The 22,500-nt window shown below is 46.3% G+C and overlaps 1 protein-coding gene across 14 annotated transcripts in view; it reads left to right on the top strand.

The window, feature by feature from the left end:
• The window catches only part of ARHGAP40 (Rho GTPase activating protein 40), a 263,780-nt gene that overhangs the window by 230,934 nt on the left and 10,346 nt on the right, over window positions 1–22,500 (top strand). For all 14 annotated transcript variants that reach the window (XM_056549621.1, XM_056549624.1, XM_056549626.1 and 11 more), the window contains 6 exons: window positions 9,364–9,527; window positions 16,253–16,473; window positions 19,099–19,198; window positions 19,379–19,506; window positions 20,827–20,992; window positions 21,141–21,232. In XM_056549621.1, the coding sequence (XP_056405596.1) occupies window positions 9,364–9,527; window positions 16,253–16,473; window positions 19,099–19,198; window positions 19,379–19,506; window positions 20,827–20,992; window positions 21,141–21,232 (871 nt within the window). The remainder of the gene's footprint in view (window positions 1–9,363; window positions 9,528–16,252; window positions 16,474–19,098; window positions 19,199–19,378; window positions 19,507–20,826; window positions 20,993–21,140; window positions 21,233–22,500) is intronic.

Below are 22,500 nucleotides of genomic sequence, written 5' to 3'. Positions count from 1 at the left end.
TCCTCTGTCTGACCACAGTGCTCTCTGCTGACACCTCTGTCCATGTCAGGAACTGTCCGGAGCAGGAGCAAATCCCCATAGGAAACCTATCCTGCTCTGGACAGTTCCTAACCTGGACAGAGGTGTCAGCAGAGAGCACTGTGGTCAGACAGAAAGGAAATTCAAAAAGAAAAGAACTTCCTGTGTAGCATACAGCAGCTAAGTACTGGAAGGATTAAGATTTTCTTAATAGAAGTAATTTACAAATCTTTCTGGCACCAGTTGATTTAAAAAAATAAAAATAAAGGTTTTCCAGCAGAGTACCCCTTTAAGTCAAATAGCCTGCTGTTATCACAATGCTAAAGGCGTGCTGACATCACAAGTAGGTTTTAAGCCGGGTAAGCTAGTATGACATCACAAGTGGGTCTCGTAATAGATCAGCTTATGTTACAGCAGCATATCTGACTGAAACATACTTGTGATGTCATAGCTACCTACTAGACTGTGATGTCAGACTAGAATGCTTAGAGCAGTGTTTCCCGACCAGGGTGCCTCCAGCTGTTGCAAAACTACAACTCCCAGCATGCCCAGACAGCCTTCGGCTGTCTGGGCATGCTGGGAGTTGTAGTCTTGCAACAGCTGGAGGCACCCTGGTTGGGAAACACTGACTTAGAGGCACAATAGAAGGATCCAGTGTATGAATTGTATATGGGCTCCTTGTTCCCAATTGCTATCGGAGCATATGTCTCCCTCACAATCCCTTATTGTGTAACATGCTGTACTCAGATCTAGGTCAGTGAACACAGTGACACAATACAGAGCCGGCATAAAACGCTGACTAGTTCCCAGGGCAATGTCAAGGCATTATAGTGCCCTTGGCCGATAAGATAAATGGCGCAGTAAGTTATATTCAGGGACTCAACTGTGACGTCTTCCCTGATCGCAGACCTTTTTTATTTATTTTTTTTTTATTTCCATCCAGACCTGACTTCCATGACTATAACTCCCATCCAAAACTCATATAGGCAGAATCTGTCGGGCAAATATCTGAGACTCTGCACTAGATCCCTGCATTGGGATTGGGATCCCTCTGGATCCAATAAAAAAAACTTGCATGGGCAGAAATTAGGTTTTTACAGGCAGGATTGGGCAGCCACAAACCTGATTAAATTGCAAGGGGGTGGGGGGGAATGGCACGGAGGGTACTATTTCTCAAAGTTGCGACAATGTTTTTGGGTGTAGACTTGTTGCGGGAGGGGGCGGGAGTGGAACACACACACATTGCGGGAGTGGGCGGTTATGGCAAAGTTGCCCCCAGTAGGCAACACCTATCTTCCTACTCTGTTCCCAGTAGGAAGATAGGTGTTACCCAGTAGGCAGGTGCCCCCCCCCAGTAGGTAGGTATATGCTCCCAGTATGAAGATAGGGTGCCAAAGTTGGCAGGGACCATCAGTAGATAGGTATGTGCTCCCAGTAGGAAAATAAGCGTAACTGTGGTAGCGGGGTGTGATGAGGGAAGATATTGTTACCTAGGGGCAGATGGCATTAACCCCTTGTATTCGTGACGCCAGGGTGTTGTTTAGTCTAAAACCACCCAAAGGTATACCACTAGATCATGGGCTAGGCACAGGGGCAATAATGACTCCGACGCCAAGTTATGGACAACGGTAGCTTTACTAAGGGTAGAAAGATGGTTAAGTCTATACCGTTCAGCCAGGGCCCAGGGAGGTGACCAGTGATGCAGAGACCTTAAGGGCTTTCTGGGACTTGTAGTAGGACTGGACAATTGAATGCAGACCACACTGACTTGACTTGACTCCTAAAGCTGTGACTTTATCTTACATGACTTGATGGTGGCTGCAGGACTGGACTTTGAGGTCTCCAACACTCTGGATACACACACTAGGCGACTGCACTGGACCTCAGCAGAGGAGAGAGAGAAGATCCACCCAGGGGTTATATGGGGGAGACCAGCAGGGAGCCCATAGGTCACTCTTGGGGTCACCTGGTCACTGGTACCTCCTGGGTAGCAATCACATGACATAACTCTTAAAAATACAACACATTGCAGAACATATGTACAGGGGGGAAACGGGTGCAAGGGGCCCTGGGGACACTGAAGTAGGCTGCCTGACAGGACAGCAAGGGTACAGGGTAACATCTCCTATACTAGGCCACCACATAACAAAGTTGGCAGGGACCACCAGTAGGTAGGTATATGTTCCAAGTAGAAAGATAGGTGTAACCCAGTAGGTAGGTATGTTCTCCCAGTAGGAAGAGAAGTGTAACACAGTAGGTAGGTGCCCTCTGCAAAAAAAAAAAAAAAAAAAATAGTTTTATATATATTTTTTTAAATATTTTATTTTATATTTGCCTGCCCTCTGCTTCCCTGCTGGCAGGGCCTTGCTCAGAGTGACATCATTGTGGGCTAGGGGCAGGGTGCAGAGAGCTTGCAGTTTCTGGCTCCCTGTAGGCTGCAGGCCTAGGGGTGCCTGTAGCCTACAGAGTGAGCTTACACCTGCAAGTATCTGCAGTGGAAAGAAGCGCTTGGTAGCCCAGGACTCCTGGGCAAATGGCAGCAATTTCCCCCCCAGCCCCCTTCCCCCTCCACACACACTAGTCCTGGGTAATTGGAGGCGTCCTCGGCGGGAGCCTACTCTTGCTTCCCAGTCACCCTGGACAGGCTCGTTCTGCATGATTAACACAGAGCAATTATTCATACATCTAACATCACGTTTTACTATAACTCTCTGGTGATCAGCTCTGAAACTGAATGGCCTTATTACTAATATAGATACTGTCACTGAGAGATCCCAGAAGAAGACAAAGGGTCATATTGTTTCTGGTACAAACGTTGTGTTTCCTGGCACTTACTAAGCATGTACTTGTGACGGTCATTGTGAGGACTCTTTCCTTTTTGTTGCTGACACTGTTTCAGTGCACATCAAAAAATTTTATTTTTATTTTTCTACCAAAGAGAGGGACATATGCTTAGTGGTTACACATCACACCGGCAACTAACAAACAAATATGTTCTGTATGGTTTCTTTCTAATGCCGAAGGCTGCACATCCCACCCCAGTCCTTCTGGGTGTACTTTCTATAGGTGTTGTACTAGAGCAGTGTTTCCGTGACCAGTGTGCCTCCAGCTGTTGCAAAACTACAACTCATAGCATGCCCAGACAGCCGTTGGCTGTCTGGGCATGCTGAGAGTTGTAGTTTTACACACTAGTCAGGAGGAACACTGTACTAGAGTGCATCTCCAGGCCAAGTCATGTCTCCCAGAGTTCACAGCATCTAGTACCAACTCTTGAGAAGGGTCACAGTCATTGAAGGGTCATGGGCCTACCATGGTTCTGCCTTTGCACCAGCTGTCTTACTCATGTATTTTGCAGGATGGGGGAGTCCTCTGCCTTTTTGAAGTTAGATGACCTGACTACAGCTACACTAGTGCTTGGAATTGCATCCTGGTGATTCCCATTTGGTCTTCTACTGCAGTCAACTCAATTACTGGGATTCCAGCCGGTTCAAAGGGTCTCCCTGTCGACTACTGTGGTGACAAACTGGTGCTACTGATTGGGTGCAGGGTGTATGGGTCCTGTTTGTGACTTGAGGTGGTTAGATGTATCACTTTGTGACGCCAGGGCACTGTTAACCTACACCGTCCAAAGATATGACTGCTTCTCCTGGGCCGGGCGCTGGATAATTAAAAACACCGATGTCAAGTTATGGATAACTGTATTTACTGAGGCAGGAATAGTAGTTAGAGTCCTCACAGCGCAGATTAGAGCAGAGGAGATGCAGAATAACCCCTGCTGAAATGTTTAGTGTTTTACACCCACTTGGCTTTACTTGTTGCAGACATGGAACTTTAGACTTAATTTTGAGGCCTTCCATGCTGACTAGGGTTCTGCTAGTGTCCAATTAAATCTACACCGCCAGGGTAGGAACTAGCCCTTGGGATCCAGCTTCCGGAGGCTTTCTACCGCATCTATCCCGGACTACCACTGCGTTCCCGTCAACTGACTGGCTCTTGTGCCCTCAGCTAGGAATTTTTTGACTCCTCCTGGGCGGAGAACACTTGCAGAATGGTGTGGTCACTTGCTTGAAGATTCTCTTTAGGCTTCCCTTGAATCACCTCATACTCCTGCTGACTCCTCTCCACACTGCAGCTCACACTGAGCTCTGCACTCGGGCTCTCCAAACGCCACTTAAAGGAGTACTCCAGTGGAAAAATATTTTTTTCTTTTTATAAACCTGGGCACCTATAATGGCCTGTCTTACCCCACCCAATGGACTCTCTGGCACAAAGCTACAGTACTGCCTTGTCCACTGTGACATTAACACACAGCGCTCTGGGCAGCGAAGGTGCTCTGACCTGTTCAGTTTCATCCGTCAGAAATCGGAGGTGTATGTTGTGCTGTGGTCTGTTTGGCGCAAAAAAGCCTAATGGATTTTGAATGGCTCTGAGCACAACTAACACCACAGATTCTTGACGGATCCCATTGACTTAAACAGAGTCTGTTGGGTGTCCCCCTGTGCTCTAGATAAAATAGAATCGCTGCTTCTGCTGCTAAAGCCAACTCTGAGGCAGCAACACTGCCAAACTAGTGACCCACAGCCCCTCTGGGCACACACACCACAGTACAACGAGGTATACAACATGCAATTAAACATAACTGTATACAAAGATATATACAGAGAAACAACAGTGCTTCAGCTCACCCCAGGTGCGCACGGACAGGGCACGGACCTCGCCCAAATGAACAACAGAAGAGGAGTCCAGCGTCCAGAAACTCGGAGGATAATATTTATTCACCAGATGGTCATAACAGGAACACAGGGTACAGTGACGCGTTTCGGCTTTACAACAAAGCCTTATAAAGATATATACATACTATAACCTTACACCATACATAGTATGTATACATAGATTATACAGTATTGTAATATTTTCTTCATTTGCTGAAATGGATTATCTTATGAAGAAAGCCTATTTCCAATTTGAAGCCAGTTCTTTGTCTAACTGGGGTGCGGAGGGAATCAGCATGTGATCATAACATTTCCTGAGGCCTCTGCAGAATATATATGGCGCTGTCTGAGCCCATAATGCAGGACCATGTCTGAGTCCACCAGATCGAGTCTTACAAAGCAGCTGTGTGTTCTGGTGTCCGTGCACATGACCCCCTCTATGTGACGTCCACAAGGAATCTAAACAGGGGCTTTGTTAGTAATGTGACCACTTTATAAGATAAGTGGTGGTCTCATCCCATTCATAAAAATTGACTCCAACTTTTATACAGTAAGCACTGGACGATCAGGCTTTCTGGATTGTTGGTTGATTGAGGAGAGAAAGGATGTTATACTGTTTGCTACTGGGGGTACTCCGTCCCTAGATATCTTATCCTCTATCCAAAGGACAGGGGATAAGATGTCTGATCATGGGGGTCCCGCCACTTGGGACCCCTACGATCTCGGCTGTGGCACCCCAAACATCCAGTGCATGGAGCGAACTTTGCTCCATGCCGGGTGACTGGCGATGCTGTATGGAGGCTCATGACATCATGGCCACACCCCCTCAATGAGGGGGCATGGCTGTGACGTCACGAGCCTCCAGCACTGCACCCAACTCTCTAAACGAATGCCAGGTGCAGCAGGGAGGTCCCCAGCGGTGAGACCCCCACGATCAGACATCTTATCCCCTATCCTTTGGATAGGGGTGGAGTACCCCTTTTAAGGCTGTATTCTCATGTTGCTGCACCGTACTGGAAGGATGAAGATTTTCAATAGAAGTAATTTACAAATATGTTTAACTTTCTGGGCAGCCCAATGTTGTTAATGGGATTTTATTGTTGGGTTTTCCAAATCTCTGTCTTACAGGACTGGTGCAAGGATTTTTGCCACCCCTTTGACTCCTCCAATTGTCACTCCCCACCTTACTACTGGGGTGACACACTGTAACAAACCTCCTCCTCATGTAATCTCCTTACTACTGGGGTGACAGCTTAGCGGCTGTCAGGACCTGGAGAAATAACTTTCTTGCGGAGTGCAGAACGGCGGCTGCCTATTTTGCCTATAGGTGGAGCCGGCCCTAATGTCTTAGTAAATCTGATGGAATGTGAAGGAAAACCTCTGAGGTCTCCTTCACACAGGGGGAGGGTTATTTCTGTCCGGAATCTGGCGTCAAAATTCAGCTCGGAAATTCCACTGCAGTCACATTGTTTTCAATAGGACTCTGCTGCACCGTGCTCACAGCGGATTTTCCGCGGCAGGGACATTTACCACGGAAATTGCGATTTGCGGCCTTTGCAAAAAGAATTGACATGTCGATTCTGCTGAAGACTGCTCATTTCCAAGCGGTCCGGCATGTTCTTGCACCATGCTGGGAGTTGTAGTTTTGCAACATCTGGAGACCACTGGTTTTAGATGTTGGATGCTTAAAGGAGAACTCCGGTGGGGACAAAAATATTTTCAAATCAACTGGTTCCATAAAGTTTTGTACAGATCTGTAAATTACTTCTATTAAAAAAAATCTTAACCCTTCTAGTACTTATCAGCTGCTGTATGCTCCAGAGGAAGTTGTTTAGTTCTTTCCTGTCTGACCACAGTGCTCTCTGCTGCCACCTCTATGTCAGGAACTGTCCAGAGCAGGAGAGGTTTTCTTAGGGATATACTTCTAATCTGGACAGTTCCTGAGAAGGACAGAGGTTTCAGCAGAGAGCACTGTTGTCAGACTGTAAAGAACTACACAACTTCCTGAGGAGCATACAGTAGCTAAGTACTGAAAGGCTTCAGATTTTGAAATAGAATGCTTGTGTTTTATTAATCTTATTTCACGGCGCTCTTCTACTATCACATTGAAAAAGGTTGAGTTATGGCAAAACATTTTTGTCCCTTGAGTCTCTAGGCCGGAGTATCTGTTGTAGATATGATTAGGAGCTCTAGTTCTCCTGTGGAAGGGAAATCCCAGGTGACAGGAGGGAATTTCCTTTTTTAATGATGAGGAAGCAGGGCTTCCTTATTTATTTGTTTGTGATTCTGTGCGGTGATGGGAGGCGGTCCGGAACTGGAAGGGGCTTCTTACTCGGCACACACATGTGGCATTGTACTTATCTTGATCTTAAAGGGATAAAGTCAAGAACACCCCCTCAGTGAGATACTGTCCCCACCATGATCACTGTAGGGATGGTATTGGGCAGTGCCTGGTTTCCTCCAGACATGATGCTGCCCCCACCATGATCACTGTAGGGATGGTATTGGGCAGGTGATGGGCAGTGAATGGTTTCCTCCAGACATGATGCCGCCCCCACCATGATCACTGTAGGGATGGTATTGGGCAGGTGATGGGCAGTGCCTGGTTTCCTCCAGACATGATGCTGCCCCCACCATGATCACTGTAGGGATGGTATTGGGCAGGTGATGGGCAGTGCCTGGTTTCCTCCAGACATGCTGCCCCCACCATGATCACTGTAGGGATGGTATTGGGCAGGTGATGGGCAGTGCCTGGTTTCATCCAGACATGATGCTGCCCCCACCATGATCACTGTAGGGATGGTATTGGGCAGGTTATGGGCAGTGCCTGGTTTCCTACAGACATGATGCTGCCCCCACCATGATCACTGTAGGGATGGTATTGGGCAGGTGATGGGCAGTGCCTGGTTTCCTCCAGACATGATGCTGCCCCCATCATGATCACTGTAGGGATGGTATTGGGGAGGTGATGGGCAGTGCCTGGTTTCCCCCAGACATGATGCTGCCCCCACCATGATCACTGTAGGGATGGTATTGGGCAGGTGATGGGCAGTGCCTGGTTTCCTCCAGACATGATGCTGCGCCCACCATGATCACTGTAGGGATGGTATTGGGCAGGTGATGGGCAGTGCCTGGTTTCCTCCAGACATGATGCTGCCCCCACCATGCTTCACTGTAGGGATGGTATTGGGCAGGTGATGGGCAGTGCCTGGTTTCCTCCAGACATGATGCTGCCCCCACCATGATCACTGTAGGGATGGTATTGGGCAGGTGATGGGCAGTGCCTGGTTTCCTCCAGACATGATGCTGCCCCCACCATGATCACTGTAGGGATGGTATTGGGCAGGTGATGGGCAGTGCCTGGTTTCCTCCAGACATGATGCTGTCCCCACCATGATCACTGTAGGGATGGTATTGGGCAGAAGATGCTATTAAAATATAATGTAAATGAGGCCGCATTGTCAATTGGTTTAAACATAAAAAATACTAAAAAATTAAGTACTTTTGGTCACTTTTCTTTTACTATAAAAAAAATAAAATGCAATGAAAATGTCCCATCAAAAAAAATGGCCCCAGTAAAAACTACAGACCATGGCAAAAAAAGACATTCATACATCTCCGTATACGGGAAAATAAGACTTATAGGGGTCAGAAAAGGACAATTTTAAGCATATGACTTTTTTGGACAAAAATATCATTTTTAAAAGTATAAAATTTAAAACTAAACCTATATAAATTGGGTATCATTTTAATCCTATGGACCTACAGAATAAAAAAAAAGTGCACTGCGTAACGGAAGCCCCCAATTGTTGGGAAAAGGGTTTTTTATTTTATTTTTATTTTTTTAATTTTGCCCCACAATTTTTTCTTTGTTTCACCATGTATTTGGTCAAATGAGTGATGTCATTACAAAGTACAATGGGTCACAACAAAAAACAGTCCCTATATGGGTCTGTAGGTGGGAAAATAAGTTATGCCGAATAGAAGGTGAGGAGGAAAAAACAAAAATACCCCAAATTGAAATTGTCTGTCTCCTGAAAGGGTTAAAGTGGTACTCCGCTGCTCAGCGTTACGAACAAGCTGTTCAAACTGTTCATAGCCCTGCCCCCTCATGTCACGCTCCGTCTCTCAATGCAGGTCTATGGGAGGGGCGTTTCAGCAGTCCCGCCCCCTCCCATAGACTTGCATTGAGGGGACGGGGCTATGTCATGAGCTCCCGACTCTAGTGTTCAGAACAGTTTTGTTCCAAATGCTGATCAGCGGATTACTACTTTAAGAATTAGAGGCCATTGTGCACTTGGGAACTTAATTGAGTGCAGAATGATGGCGGAAAGCAAGAATTTTGTTTTGTATTAGCACAAGGAGTAATATAACAAATTGTCAGAAAGAAAATGAAAAAGAGTGAAAAGGGTCTGATTACTTTCCAAACGCATTGTAGCAGATTTGGGGCCTGTTACAGGTGTTAAACTGGGACCCAGGGGCTCCAAGATTCACCTCCTTGAAATCCTATGACCTCTTTATAAATGGAGTCTACAGGTGGACCCTCTGGTATTACTGTGATGCACATTAGACTTGCACATATGCCAATAATATAGTCCCTAATCCTCTCACTTCTGTCCTTTGTCTCCCGCAGCCTCCAGACTTTCCAGTGCAACATGAATCCTCCCCAAACCAGCTCCCGGAAAAACTCCGACCCCCTCTCTATGAACGACTTCTGGTTAGAGGTGGAGAATATCAAACAGATGCGGGGATCTGATGGGGAGGAAAGCAGTTCATCGGAGCCCAGCACCCCAGAAGGTAGGTGGCCCCCATCTACTTCACAGGTACTACCTACTATTATTTAAAGGAGTACTCCAGCGCAAAATAACTTATCCCCTATCCAAAGGATAGGGGATAAGTTATAGATCGCGATCATCGCGGGGGTCTGAGTGCTGGGGCCCCCCGGGATCTCCTGGACGGGGCCGCGGCAGTCTGCAGGAAGTGAAGTTTCGTCCCCAGCAGAAAGCCGCGCCAGACACTCCCCCCTCCATGTATTTCTATGGGGTACATGGAGGGGGCGTGTCGGCCGCCGCGTCATGCGGGGACGGAACGCCCCCTTTCCTGTATATTGCCGCGGCCCTGTACCGGAGATCGCGGGGGGCCCCTTCGGATAGGGGATAAGTTATTTTGCACTACAGATGTCCTTTAAATCTTTTAGAACTGAACCACAAAAAAAAAAAACGTAGATCTCTCCCATGACCTATTTATACCCAGGACTGTATCTATAACAGGGGGGCATCCTCTACGTCTAGAGGAAACAAGGTTTCTACACCAGCACAGACGGGGGTTCTTTACTGTAAGAGCAGTGAGGCTGGAACTCACTGCCTGAGGAGGTGGTCATGGGGAACTCAATAAAAGAGATAAGGAGGGGCCGGAATAGGTTTCTGTAGAGTGATAATGGTTACTAGATCTATAGGGACAGATAGTATGGGACAATTGGCATCAGCCTCAAGGGTTTTTTGCCTTCCTCTGGATCAACACAGTAGGGATACAACAAGGATATAGACTGTACTTTATGGACTTTGGTGTTTTTTTATTTTATTTTATTTTTTTTTTTTTCAAACCTTTTAGTATTATTTAGTATATACGTATAATGTATATTGGAAAAAAAAGAAAAAAAAGTTCACATGTCTGACAGATTGACATACTAAAGAAATTTTAACAAAATTATGCCATAATTTTTGTTTTTGTTAATATAATTTTTGTTAATATTAAAAAAATATATATATTTTTTTTTCCGTAAAGCAATCCTCATATGCATTAATTTAGGATTTGTGTGATCCAATATAATTTCTTGTTTTAAGATTTGCTGAAATATTCAATAAATCTCAGATTAACATAAAAGGGGCTTTTTTAAGTTGGAACTCAATAGGGGCATGAATCTACCCTCGTACCAGGGACAGATTGAAGAATTCCAGTCCTTGCTGTATTCTTAAGATAATCACACACTGGTCAGATTAGCATTGGCGTTTACAATCGGCTGGAATGACAGTGGTTGCCAGTCCCTGTTTTTGACAGAAGCCTTAAATGGGTACTCCGCCACTAGACAGCTTATCCCCCTCCCATAGACTTGCATTGAGGGGGCGGGGCCATAAGGTCACGATACCCTGTCCCCTGTATTGCCCGTCATCAGCCACGGAGCAAACATAGCTCCAGGCTGCTGATGTATGGTGGTGCAGCAGGAAAGATCGCGGGGGTCCCCAGCAGCGTGATCCCCACGAACGGACATCTTATCCTCCATCCTTTGGATAGGGGATAAGGTGTCTAGGGGCGGAATACCCCTTTAAATTTAGTATTGTAGAAGTAAAACCAGCTCACCCCTGGTAGACTTGGTCGTGACACGGATCAGCGTGGACAGTGCTGTATAGATATGTAGAAATTGAGAGTATCCAGCGCGGTAGCTAAATAGCAAAATAATTTATTCGGTGCGGCAACACACAGGCATCGGACAGCAGTGACGCGTTTCGTTCGTCTAGGCGATCTTACTCATTCACTCGTATGAGTAAGATCGCCTAGATGATCGAAACGCTTCACTGCTGTGCTATGCCTGTGTGTTGCCGCAGCGAATTAATTCTTTTGCTATTGAGCTACAGCGCTGGATACTCTTTCAATTCCCTTTTAAATTTAGTGTTGGTGTCTTTATCTGCAGCTCTCTACCTCCAGGTCATTTTAAGTTGTGTGTAAATATATAGAATGTATATAGCCGAGTGAGTCACAAATTCTTTTAGAGAAAGAATGTGGACAATACTTGTAACATGCCAGAAATGATATGTTGTTTAATGGTCACTGTCATTTCAACCAACAACCTAAATCAACATTAACCCCTTAAGGACCAAGCCTATTTTGACCTTAAAGGGGTACTCTGGCGCTAAGACATCTTATCCCCTATCCAAAGGAGATCGCGAGGATCCCCCCGCTGGGGACCCCCGTGATCTTCCATGCAGCCCCCCGTTACCATCAGCCTCCGGAGCATGTTCACTCCGGGTCTGATGACTGCTGATCACAGGGCCGGAGTATTGTGATGTCAGGGCTCCGCTCCCGTGTGAAGTCACGCTCTGCCCCCTCAATGCAAGCCTATGGGAGGGGGGCGTGACAGCTGAGGGGTTGATGACAGACATCTGCGCGATCGCGGATGTCGGCCATTACCGGCGGGTCACTAGCTGCGAGCAGCAGCCGGCACCAGTCTGCATGATTTGAGCATTGCTCCGATGGTCGCGGTCATGCACAGGATGTAAATAGCGAAGTACCGCATGAGCAGGACGTAAATTTATGTCCTTGGTGGTTAAGGGGTTAAAGGCAAATTTGATACAGTGAGATGTATCCTATTGTGGAGTCGGGGTGGGAGGTGCAGGGTAGATGCAGGGCAGATGTTATGGCCCAAGGGGCAGATTGTATTAACCCCCTTGTTGTCGTGATGCCAGGGCGTGGTTTAGCCTTTACCACCCGAAGGTAATACCGCTGATCCTGGGTTAGGCAGGGGCAATGAAGACACCAATGCCAGATTAAGGATAATGGCAGCTTTACTGAGGCAACACAGGTGATATAGTCTTTGCAGTGCAGCCAAATATCCCAGGGAGGTGGCCAGGTGACCTTTAGTGCAGGCCATAGTGACTACAGATGGACTTGACTTGACTTGAGGGAGATGATGACTTGACTTACTGATGACAGACTTGTGGCTGCAGGACTTTAGGCTTGAGGCCTCCAATGCTCTGGACACTGGAACAACTTGACTGCACTGGACTTCAGACGAAGTAGCAATGTGCTAAGAAAGAGATTGCATCCCCTCCCTTGGTTATATAGGGGGGCTGTGCAAGGAGCCCATACGTCACTTGGGGGGGGTCACCTGGTCACTGGAGCCCTCTGGGTAACAATCATGTGATCCAAACATTAAAGAAACTGTATACTTTTATAATACAAACATATATACATTATGGTGATACTATAAGGGGGGTCCTGGGGACATGCAGGGAATCTGCCTGACAGGGCAGGAGGACAGTATGGAGCCACATCATCCTGTACTGGGATGCCACACTATTAAAGATAAATGCTGATCTGCATTCCACTTTTTAAGCTCCTTTTTTGCTTCCCCCTCCCCAAACTCATTATGTACAATTTCATCTTGTCTTTATAAGACAGAACAGCAGTTCACGGAGGGATCAGTTACATGCTGCCCATAGAAGTTTATGGGATTGGTGGGGGGGGAGTGGCTGTAATCAGTCAAAGGCAGAGACTGCCAAGAGACTAGATAATATTAGACTGGATTCACACCTGTCATGACAGTTTCTTGCACTTTTTTTTTCATGCACTTTTTTTTTTGTCTGATGAAATGCTGTACACCAAGCAAGGGATGTCCTCCTAGACCTGGATTAAAGAATCTGCCTACTTCTGGACAGTCTGTGGTGGATGGAGTGAGACGTCCCAGATGTGCTCAATCGGATTCAGGTCTGGGGAACGGGCAGCCAGTCCATAGCATCAATGCCTTCCTCTTGCAGGAACTGCTGACACACTCCAGACACATGAGGTCTAGCATTGCCTTGCAATAGGAGGAACCCAGGGCCAACCGCACCAGCATATGGTCTCACAAGGGGTCTGAGGATCTCATCTCGGTACCTAATGGCAGTCAGGCTACCTCTGGCAAGTACATGGAGGGCTGTGCACCCCCCCCCCCCCCCCCCCACCCCCAAAGAAATGCCACCCCACACCATTACTGACCCACCGCCAAACCGGTCATGCTGGAGGATGTTGCAGGCAGCAGAATGTTCTCCATGGCGTCTCCAGACTCTGTCACATGTGCTCAGTGTCAATCTGCTTTCATCTGTGAAGAGCACAGGGTGTCAGTGGTGAATTTGCCAATCTTGGTGTTCTCTGGCAAATGCCAAGCACAACCCCCACCTGTGGATGTCTTTCCCTCATACCTCCATCATGAAGTCTGTTTCTGACCGTTGGAGTGGACACCTGCTGGAGGTCATTTTGCAGTGCTCTTCCTGCTCCTCCCTGCACAAAGGCGGAGGTAGCGGTCCTGCTGCTGGGTTGTTGCCCTCCTACGGCCTCCTCCACGTCTCCTGATGTACTGGCCTGTCTCCTGGTAGCGCCTCCATGTTCTAGGCACTACGCTGACAGACACAGCAAACCTTCTTGCCACAGCTCGCATTGATGTGCCATCCTGGATGAGCTGCACTACCTGAGCCACTTGTGTGGGTTGTAGACTCCGTCTCATGCTACCACTAGAGTGAAAGCACCACCAGCATTCAAAAGTGACCAAAATATCCTTCAGGAAGCATAGGAACTGAGAAGTGGTCTGTGGTCACCAGCTGCATAACCACTCCTTTATTGGGGGGTGTCTTGCTAATTGCCTATAATTTCCACCTGTTGTCTGTTCCATGTGAAATTGATTGTCAATCAGTGTTCTTCCTGAGTGGACAGTGGGATCTCACACAAGTGTCAGTGACTTGGAGTTACATTGTGGTGTTTAAGTGTTCTCTTTTTTTTTTTTTTTTTTTTTGGAGCTGTGTATATCTAATATAGATATCGGCTGGAAATGATGCTATAACTTATGAACAAATTAGAAATTATCCAGAAAAGTTACCAGAATCCACTACACTTTTGTTATTAAACCTGCATTACACCATTCACCCACTAGGGGTCTCCATTTCTCAATACTGTGATTAGTTTTTGTGGATTTTTGTTTTTTCACTATTTGTACATTTAGATTTTTGTTTTTTATTAATTTTTTTTGCATACAATATAAAATGAATTCTGACTTAGATTTCGGACAAGGTTATGTTGTTAGTAACTTTTTATGACAATATTTTGAGAGGTGTTCCTTTTATAAAACTCAGCCCTGTTCACGTTTTATTTGATGACCTAAAGATGATTCCTTACATTCTTTCGCCATTGACCTGAATACATATGGGACAGGGTTGTGGGTGTCTGGATGACCATGCTGAACTGGCTAAGAAGAAAGAACAACTATCCAACTCATCGGAGTTTATGTTGCTATATTCATGATATGTCCAATTTATTCATTATAATGTAGAGCAGTGTTCCCCAGCTGGTGGCTCTCAAGCTCTTAAAAAAACAAAAACTTCCATCATGCCCTGACAGCCAATCTCAAGACATGATGGGACTTGTAGTTGTTCAACAGCGAGCACTGCTCTACATAGCTTATTCAAATAAGGGCTGGTTCACATCACGTTTTCTCCCATATGGGAGCGCATACGGCAGGGGGGAGCTGAAATCTCGCGCTCCCGTATGCTTTCGTATGTGCTCCCGTATGTAATTCATTTCAATGAGTGAAACGTTTGGTCCGGTCGGCTAATTTTTGCGCCGTAAGCCCTTTTTCCTCAGACCTAAAACTGTGGTCAACGCAAAAATGAGCCGACCGGACCAAACGTTTCACTCCGGCCGGCTCATTGAAATGAATGACATACGGGCGCGCATAGAAAGGCATACGGGAGCGCGAGGTTTTAGCTCCCCCCTGCCGTATGCGCTCCCGTATGGGAGAAAACGTAATGTGAACCCAGCCTAAGAAGGGGCCATATGACCAAACCCAAAATGGGAGTTGCCTTACTTACCATCATTTGGAACATGGGGGTCCCCACTCAATTGCCTCTCCTTTATAACTATAGACGAGAAGGGTCAGGTCTTTTCTGGAAGGGAGACACTAGTCACAATGTATACAATTCATGGGTAGTTTTTATGGGGTTAGAGGGGGACTCTGCCCCTGGAAATCTTATCACTTATCCAAATGACAGGGGATAAGATGTCTGACCACGGGGTGGGGGGGGGGGTGTAAGGCCGATGAGACCCAACGCGATCTCCGGCCGGCATCGTGGTGTTCTGAAGACAGAAGCTCCCTCTATTCATCACTATTGGAGGGAGTGTGACGGCTAGTAGACCTAAATGGAGGGGCCGCTGGGACCCCCCCCACGATCAGACATCTTAACCCTTTCATAAGTGGCAATGAATAGGTACCACATGGAAGAAATTTGATTTAAAGGGGTATTCCAGGAAAACCCTTTTCTTTTTTTTTTTTTATATATCAACTGTCTCCAGAAAGTTAAACAGAGTTGTAAATTACTTATATTAAAACCTCTTAACTTCAGAAGCTCATAAGTACTGAAAGGATTAAGGTTGTTCTTTTCTGTCTAAGTGATCTCTGATGACACGTGTCTCGGGAAACGCCCAGTTTAGAAGCAAATCCCCATAGCAAACCTCTTCTAAACTGGGCGTTTCCCGAGACACGTGTCATCAGAGAGCACTTAGACAGAAAAGAACAACCTTAACTTCAGAAGCTCATAAGTACTGAAAGGATTAAGATTTTTTAATAGAAGTAATTTACAAATCTGTTTAACTTTCTGGAGCCAGTTGATATATAAAAATTTTTTTTTTCCTGGATACCCCCCTAAAAAATATCCATATTGAATTCATTGACCAGATTCTTCCCCTAATCTCATTTTGCTTTTTTCCTCCCCTTATTTCAGAGGGAGAAGCGGAAGCTGACTGGCTGCAGGACACCGGTCTCTCTCCTCTTATTGGAGACCAAAGTCCTACAGAAGACAACGTCTTAATCTTATCAACTCTTACACGGACACAGACCGCGGCTGTGCAGCGCCGCCTAGACAGCTATAGTCGATCCCTCCGGAAACGTTCCAAACAACCGACACGTGATGTCAGGGATGTGTTCAACAGAGCTAGCCAGACTGTAAGTATCCAGGACTGCTATACCTGCGGGATTTCTTTACTGTACCCTAAATATACTGCGTACAGTGGTCCCTCAACATACCATGGTAATCCGTTCCAAATGGACCATTGTATGTTGAGGGATCTGTGCAATGTAAAGTATAGGACAGTGGTCTACAACATCGGGCATGCTGGGAGTTGTAGTTTCGCAACATCTGGAGGTCCCCAGGTTGAAGACCACTGGTATTGGAAGTTATACTCGCTTGTCCCTGCCGCTCCTGACCGTCACCGCTGCCCTGGATGTCGCCTTCCATCGCTGTCACTGCATCCCCGGGGTGTCCCCGACGCTCCGGCAAGGCCTCTGCTTCCCCGGCATCATCGCTCTCCGTCGCCGCCATCACGTCGCTACGCACGCCGCTCCTATTGGATGACAGGACGGCGTGCGCAGCGGCGTGATGACGACGATGGAGAGCGCCGACGATGCAGAGAATCCCGAAGAGGATGCGCCGGAGCCCAGAGGACAGGTAAGTGATTGTCAGCGGACAACACGGGGCACCGTAAACGGCTATCCGGTGGCAGCTGAAGCAGTCTGCGCTGCCGGATAGCCGTTTATGCGATGGCCCCGACATACAAAAGCATGATGCTGCCTTCAACATGCGATGGCCTCTGAGAGTGATCGTATGCTGAAATGATCGTATGTCGGGGCCATCGTAGGTCTAAGGGTTACTGTATATGCTTCCCGTATCTGATCAGTGGAAGGGTGACAATGTTTAAAACATCATGTGGCCTCCTGGGAAAAAGATCAATGGAGCCAAAAGGAGATGAAATGGCTCTGGACTTATGTGAAGCCACTGCAACCTATTCTGGCAGTATGACACAACAGTCAGTCCTTCACCTATTGGACATGGGTGACATATCCTAACTATGATGGTCATTGAGCATGGAGATTGGTAGCATATCCTAACTACACTGCTCAAAAAAATAAAGGGAACACTTTAACAACACAATGTAACTCCAAGTCACTGACACTTCTGTGAAATCACACTGTCCGCTCAGGAAGCAACACTGATTGACAATCAATTTCACATGCTCTTGTGCAAATGGAACAGACAACAGGTGGAAATTATAGGCAATTAGCAAGACACCTCCAATAAAGGAGCTGTTCTGCAGGTGGGGACCACAGACCACTTCTCAGTACCTATGCTTCCTGGCTGATGGTTTGGTCACTTTTGAATGCTGGCAGTGCTTTCACTCTAGTGGTAGCATGAGACAGTGTCTACAACCCACACAAGTGGCTCGGGTGATGCAGCTCATCCAGGATGCTTTAATTGAATTCAACAAAAATGTCCCTGGAGGTTTCAGGGCAACTGATATTTAACAACCTTTAAGGGGTTGCCCCCTATCGGGGAAAACCCTTTACTAGAACCCCCCTCTTTCTAAAATATAACATTTATTGGTGTTTGGTTAAAATAATAATACCCCATATAGACGTTTAAAAATTCCAGCGGATCTGGTATGGTGTGTAAACCAATGTCTTTTATACACTTAGGAGGGATAGGTGGGTCTAAAAATGCATATATTTTATTTGTGTGTTACTTATCTAACTATCTATTGGTGCCCACTCCGTATACTTTCATTATCCCGACGTTTCGCTGACCGAATCAGCTTTGTCAAGGGTAGTGAGGCTAAATACCCTTGACAAAGCTGATTCGGTCAGCGAAACGTCGGGGAGGCTAGTAGTTGTTAGGTTTTAAATCAGCGGAGGATAATGAAAGTATAGGGAGTGGGCACCAATAGCTAACGTGTGTTAGATAAGTAACACACAAATAAAATATATGCATTTTTGGACCCACCTATCGCTCATCCAGGATGGCACATCAATGCGAGCTGTGGCAAGAAGGTTTGCTGTGTCTGTCAGCGTAGTGTCCAGAGCATGGAGGCATGCCCAGGCATTGTAGGGAGGTCATACGGGCACGTGGAGGCCACACACACTACTGAGCCTCATTGTGACTTGTTTTAAGGACATTACATAAAGTTGGATTAGCCTGTAATGTGGTTTTCCTCTATGATTTTGAGTGTGACTCTATATCCAGACCTCCATGGGTTGATACATTTGATTTCCATTGATAATTTTTGTGTGATTTTGTTGTCAGCACATTCAACTATGTAAAGACGAAAGTATTTCATACGACTAGTTCATTCATTCAGATCTAGGATGTTATCTTAGTGTTCCCTTTTGTTTTTGAGCAGTGTATTTACTAGAACGGCCTCTGAGCGTGGTTACAATTTATTGGACATTGTTGGCTTATTCCATCTATGATGGCCACTGAGGAGATGTACAGACTATTCAATATTAGTAGTATATCCAAACTAAGATGACCACTGGGCATGGGTACAGCCAACTTTACATTGATGGCAAATCCTAACACCAAAATGGTCAGTCTAACTATAGTATATGCAAGGCTAATGGAAGCCATAGTGGATAATCTACAATTATCTGGGAAATAGATGTTTTGTTTTTCATTTTATTTATTTGTATTTTTATGTATTTTTATATATAAATTTTATTTATTTATGTTTTGTGTAGGATTGGTGTTCCATAATTGATCTTTTCTTTTGTCTATTTAATTCCCCTCTTCTTGTGTAGAATATTGTTTTGGAGGAGAATGGAACAGAGGAAACAAATGGAACGGAGGAAACTAATGGAACAGAAGACACAAATGGTTTTACGGAGGACACAACCAAATGTAAGCGTGCCGCTTGGTTAATCCCCTTATATTCTACACGTAGAGCAGTGGGATTAGGACATTGTGTGGGAGAAAGGCTTAGACACAAAGGGGGCGCTGGCTGAATGTTCCCGCTATGAGGCTTTTGGCAAATGAAGTTGCATTTTGATGTCTTATTTAGTTTCCTCTTATCTTTTTTAGCTCTTTCCAGTCTAGATAGAGGCTCTGGGAGATCTGATGTCTACAATATGGAGGTGGCTTATTCAGAACAAGCAGCATTGGGTCACAATGAGAATTGCAAAACAGCCTGGCAACCGGACTCTTTACCTGTAAGTTTCTTTATTAAAGGAAACATGTCACATGCCACGCCTTCCTTCTATTTCTAAAACGTCTCCTATGTAGCTACATGGTGGTTTAAGTTTTGGTGTTTTTCATGTGACCCCCATACAACACCCCACTTGCACCTGGGACAGGGGGGGCAGAAGGTGCAATTTCACAATATAGTGCAGTGTTTCTTAACCAGGGTGCCTCCAGCTGTTGCAAAACTACAACACCCAGCATGCCAGGATAGCCAGAGGCTGTCCGGGCAAGCTGTGCATTGTAGTTTTGCAACAGCTGGAGGCACCCTGGATGTCTGTAAAGGGCTCATACCATTATTGGGTTCTATTTAAGCTAAAGCCTAAATTTTAAAGGAATTTTTGGTCAGTCAGGGTCTCACTACTGGGACATCACTGATCGCTAGATAGAACCTAGTAAAGCATACAGCTGAGCGCTTCGCTACCTGGCTCACTGCTTAATCCGAATCATTGAGGGAAACAACTGGAGAGTGAAGCGCACAGCCATGTGCTTCTCCCTAGAATATCTAGATATCTGGGGCCAAAAGTTTTGATCCTTGTGGGGCTCAGTACTGAGATATTTTAGGCTAGGAGGAGCATGTGGCTGTGCGCTTCACTCCACCGGCTCACAGCTTAAGCCAACTCATAGCAGGAGCCTGCACCCAACCCCCCCCCCCAAAGGTTTGGATCGAGCGGTGAGCCAGGGAGTGAAGCGCACAGCCATACACTTCAACTGGTCATATCTAGATCTAGCTCAGCACGGAGTCCCTGATCGATCAAACTGGTCTCTAGATATTGCTGGGAGAAGCATGTGGCTGTGCGCTTCATTCCCTGCTTCTCCTTTTAGTCCGACTCATTGCAGGGGCCCTTTCAGTCAATGATTTGGATCGAGATTTGAGATGGGATGAAGCGCACAGCCACAAACTTCTCATAGCAATAGCTATAGATCGGTGGGGGTCTCGGCAATGGCCAATCAAAATTGATATATCTGTCTGACATTTTAATTTTAAACATTTTTTAAGTGATGGTAACTCTTAAAACAAAGTGGAGACCCGTAAAGACCATTGATGGGACAATTAATTCATCACCAATGGTGTTTTAGGACTTATCAGCGCTATGTCCTTGTAATCAGGGGTCAAGTCCTAGGGAAAAAAAGGTGAAGGAACTCACCCATGATTTCCACTCAAGGGCTGGTCCTGCAGGACTCCTCCTAATGGGAAAAAGTGCTGGAACTCAGCTCCTACGTTTTCCTGCAGGACTTGACCCCTGCTTGTAATCCATCTTGCTCATCTGTCTTGTTTCCTGTGCCTACAGAATTTTCAGATACAGAAGGGAAGACTCGGTGTCACGCGAGTTTCCGACTTGTCGTCTCTCGATATGAAGCAGGTGCCTGCGCTTGCGCTGATTGAACTGACTGCACTTTGTGATGTTTTAGAACTGGATCTGAAAAGGAATAAAGCAGCCAAGCGTAGGTCCACAGGTTAGTACCTCCATGGACTGCCATTTCTAGTGTCTAATTTCCAATTATAATCATATATAATAAACCCCCTTAGAGGCCAAATACACTTATTCTAAAGGATTTCCTATTGATGATCTATATACTAGCTCCATATCTCTCCCTATTGCAGAGAGTCGGTTATTTGGAGTATCTCTCACCTCTCTTCTGGAGCAAGATCGGAAGCTGATGTCCAACACACAGGTCCCGCTCATCCTGCAGGCGGTAAGAGAAGAGTTCTTTTTAGAAGAGGCTTTTCATGGAGTAGTTTTGCTTGTACAATAGTTCTGCGTTGTTCGAGCTGCAGTTTGTGCCCCAGAGCTGCTCTTCCTTCTGGTAACCAGTCGGCCAACTTGAAGCTTCGGCCACACAGCCTCACCTAGAAGTATAGATTCTCTTGACTTCTCTCTTTCCTCCTTTGCTCTCTCTTTTTGTATTTTAAAATTGGATTAATTACACACATTAGGAAGCTAGTGTGCCAGTTTTGACTATTACACAAGTGGTTCACAAGAGCTGTCAGCAATTCTGAACCATTAAAATGTCTGGCAACCCCATATAGAGGCTGAGATTGGAGTGGAGCCATACCTGGTGTCTCGGTCATGCTTCTTAAAATATTGTTTAAAGGGGTATTCCCGGCAAAAACATCTTGTCCCCCATCCAAAGGATAGGGGATATGATGTCTGATCGCGGGGGTCCCTCCGATATCTCCCTGCAGCACCCGCATTCTATGCGGGGACTGCATCTCCAGTTTCGGAAAGCTTCGGGTTTCCGGGACTGGTGACGCCACGCCCCCTCCATTCATGTCTATGGGAGGGGGCGTGGTGACTGTAGACATGAATGGAGGGGGTGTGGCGTCACGTCACATCCCCAGTCCCGGAAACCCGGAGCTTTCCGAAACTGGAGATGCAGTCCCCACATAGAACGCGGGTGCTGCAGGGAATCCCAGCAGTGGGTCCCCCGCGATCAGACATCTTAACACCTCTCCTTTGGATTGGGGATAAGATGTTTTTGCCCAGAATACCCCTTTAAACAATATTTTGTTGGGGTCCGACTTCTTGGCGCTCTGGCTCTCCTAACACAGAGAGCAGGGGTCGGCACACGCCCTCTATTTAGCTCTATGGGAGTGCCAGAGATACACAAGTACAATGCTTGAATATCTCAAGCTCCCTGCATTAGAAGAGCAGAGCGCTGTGCAGGAGATCACGGGGGGTAGCTGTGGTCGGACCCACCACGATCAGACACTTATCCCCTGTCCTTTGGATAGAGGATACATTTTCCAATACTGTAGTACTCCTGGGTGTCGGGAGTCAGATGCCTACCCCCCCCCCCCCCCCAATGATCTGATATTATTGGCCTATCTTTAGGATAAGCCCCAGGATACCACCCTCCTTATCTGGACCAGATTTTAGATTCCATCATATATTATACATATGGACTGTTTTCTTTGAGAAGACCACCCTCTCAGCAGACCACTTCTCAATGCAATTTTAGGT

The sequence above is a fragment of the Hyla sarda genome, chromosome 13 (genome assembly GCF_029499605.1).
Source record: "Hyla sarda isolate aHylSar1 chromosome 13, aHylSar1.hap1, whole genome shotgun sequence".
NCBI classification, from domain to species: Eukaryota; Metazoa; Chordata; class Amphibia; order Anura; family Hylidae; genus Hyla; species Hyla sarda.
This window is presented reverse-complemented; position numbering and strand designations above follow the sequence as displayed.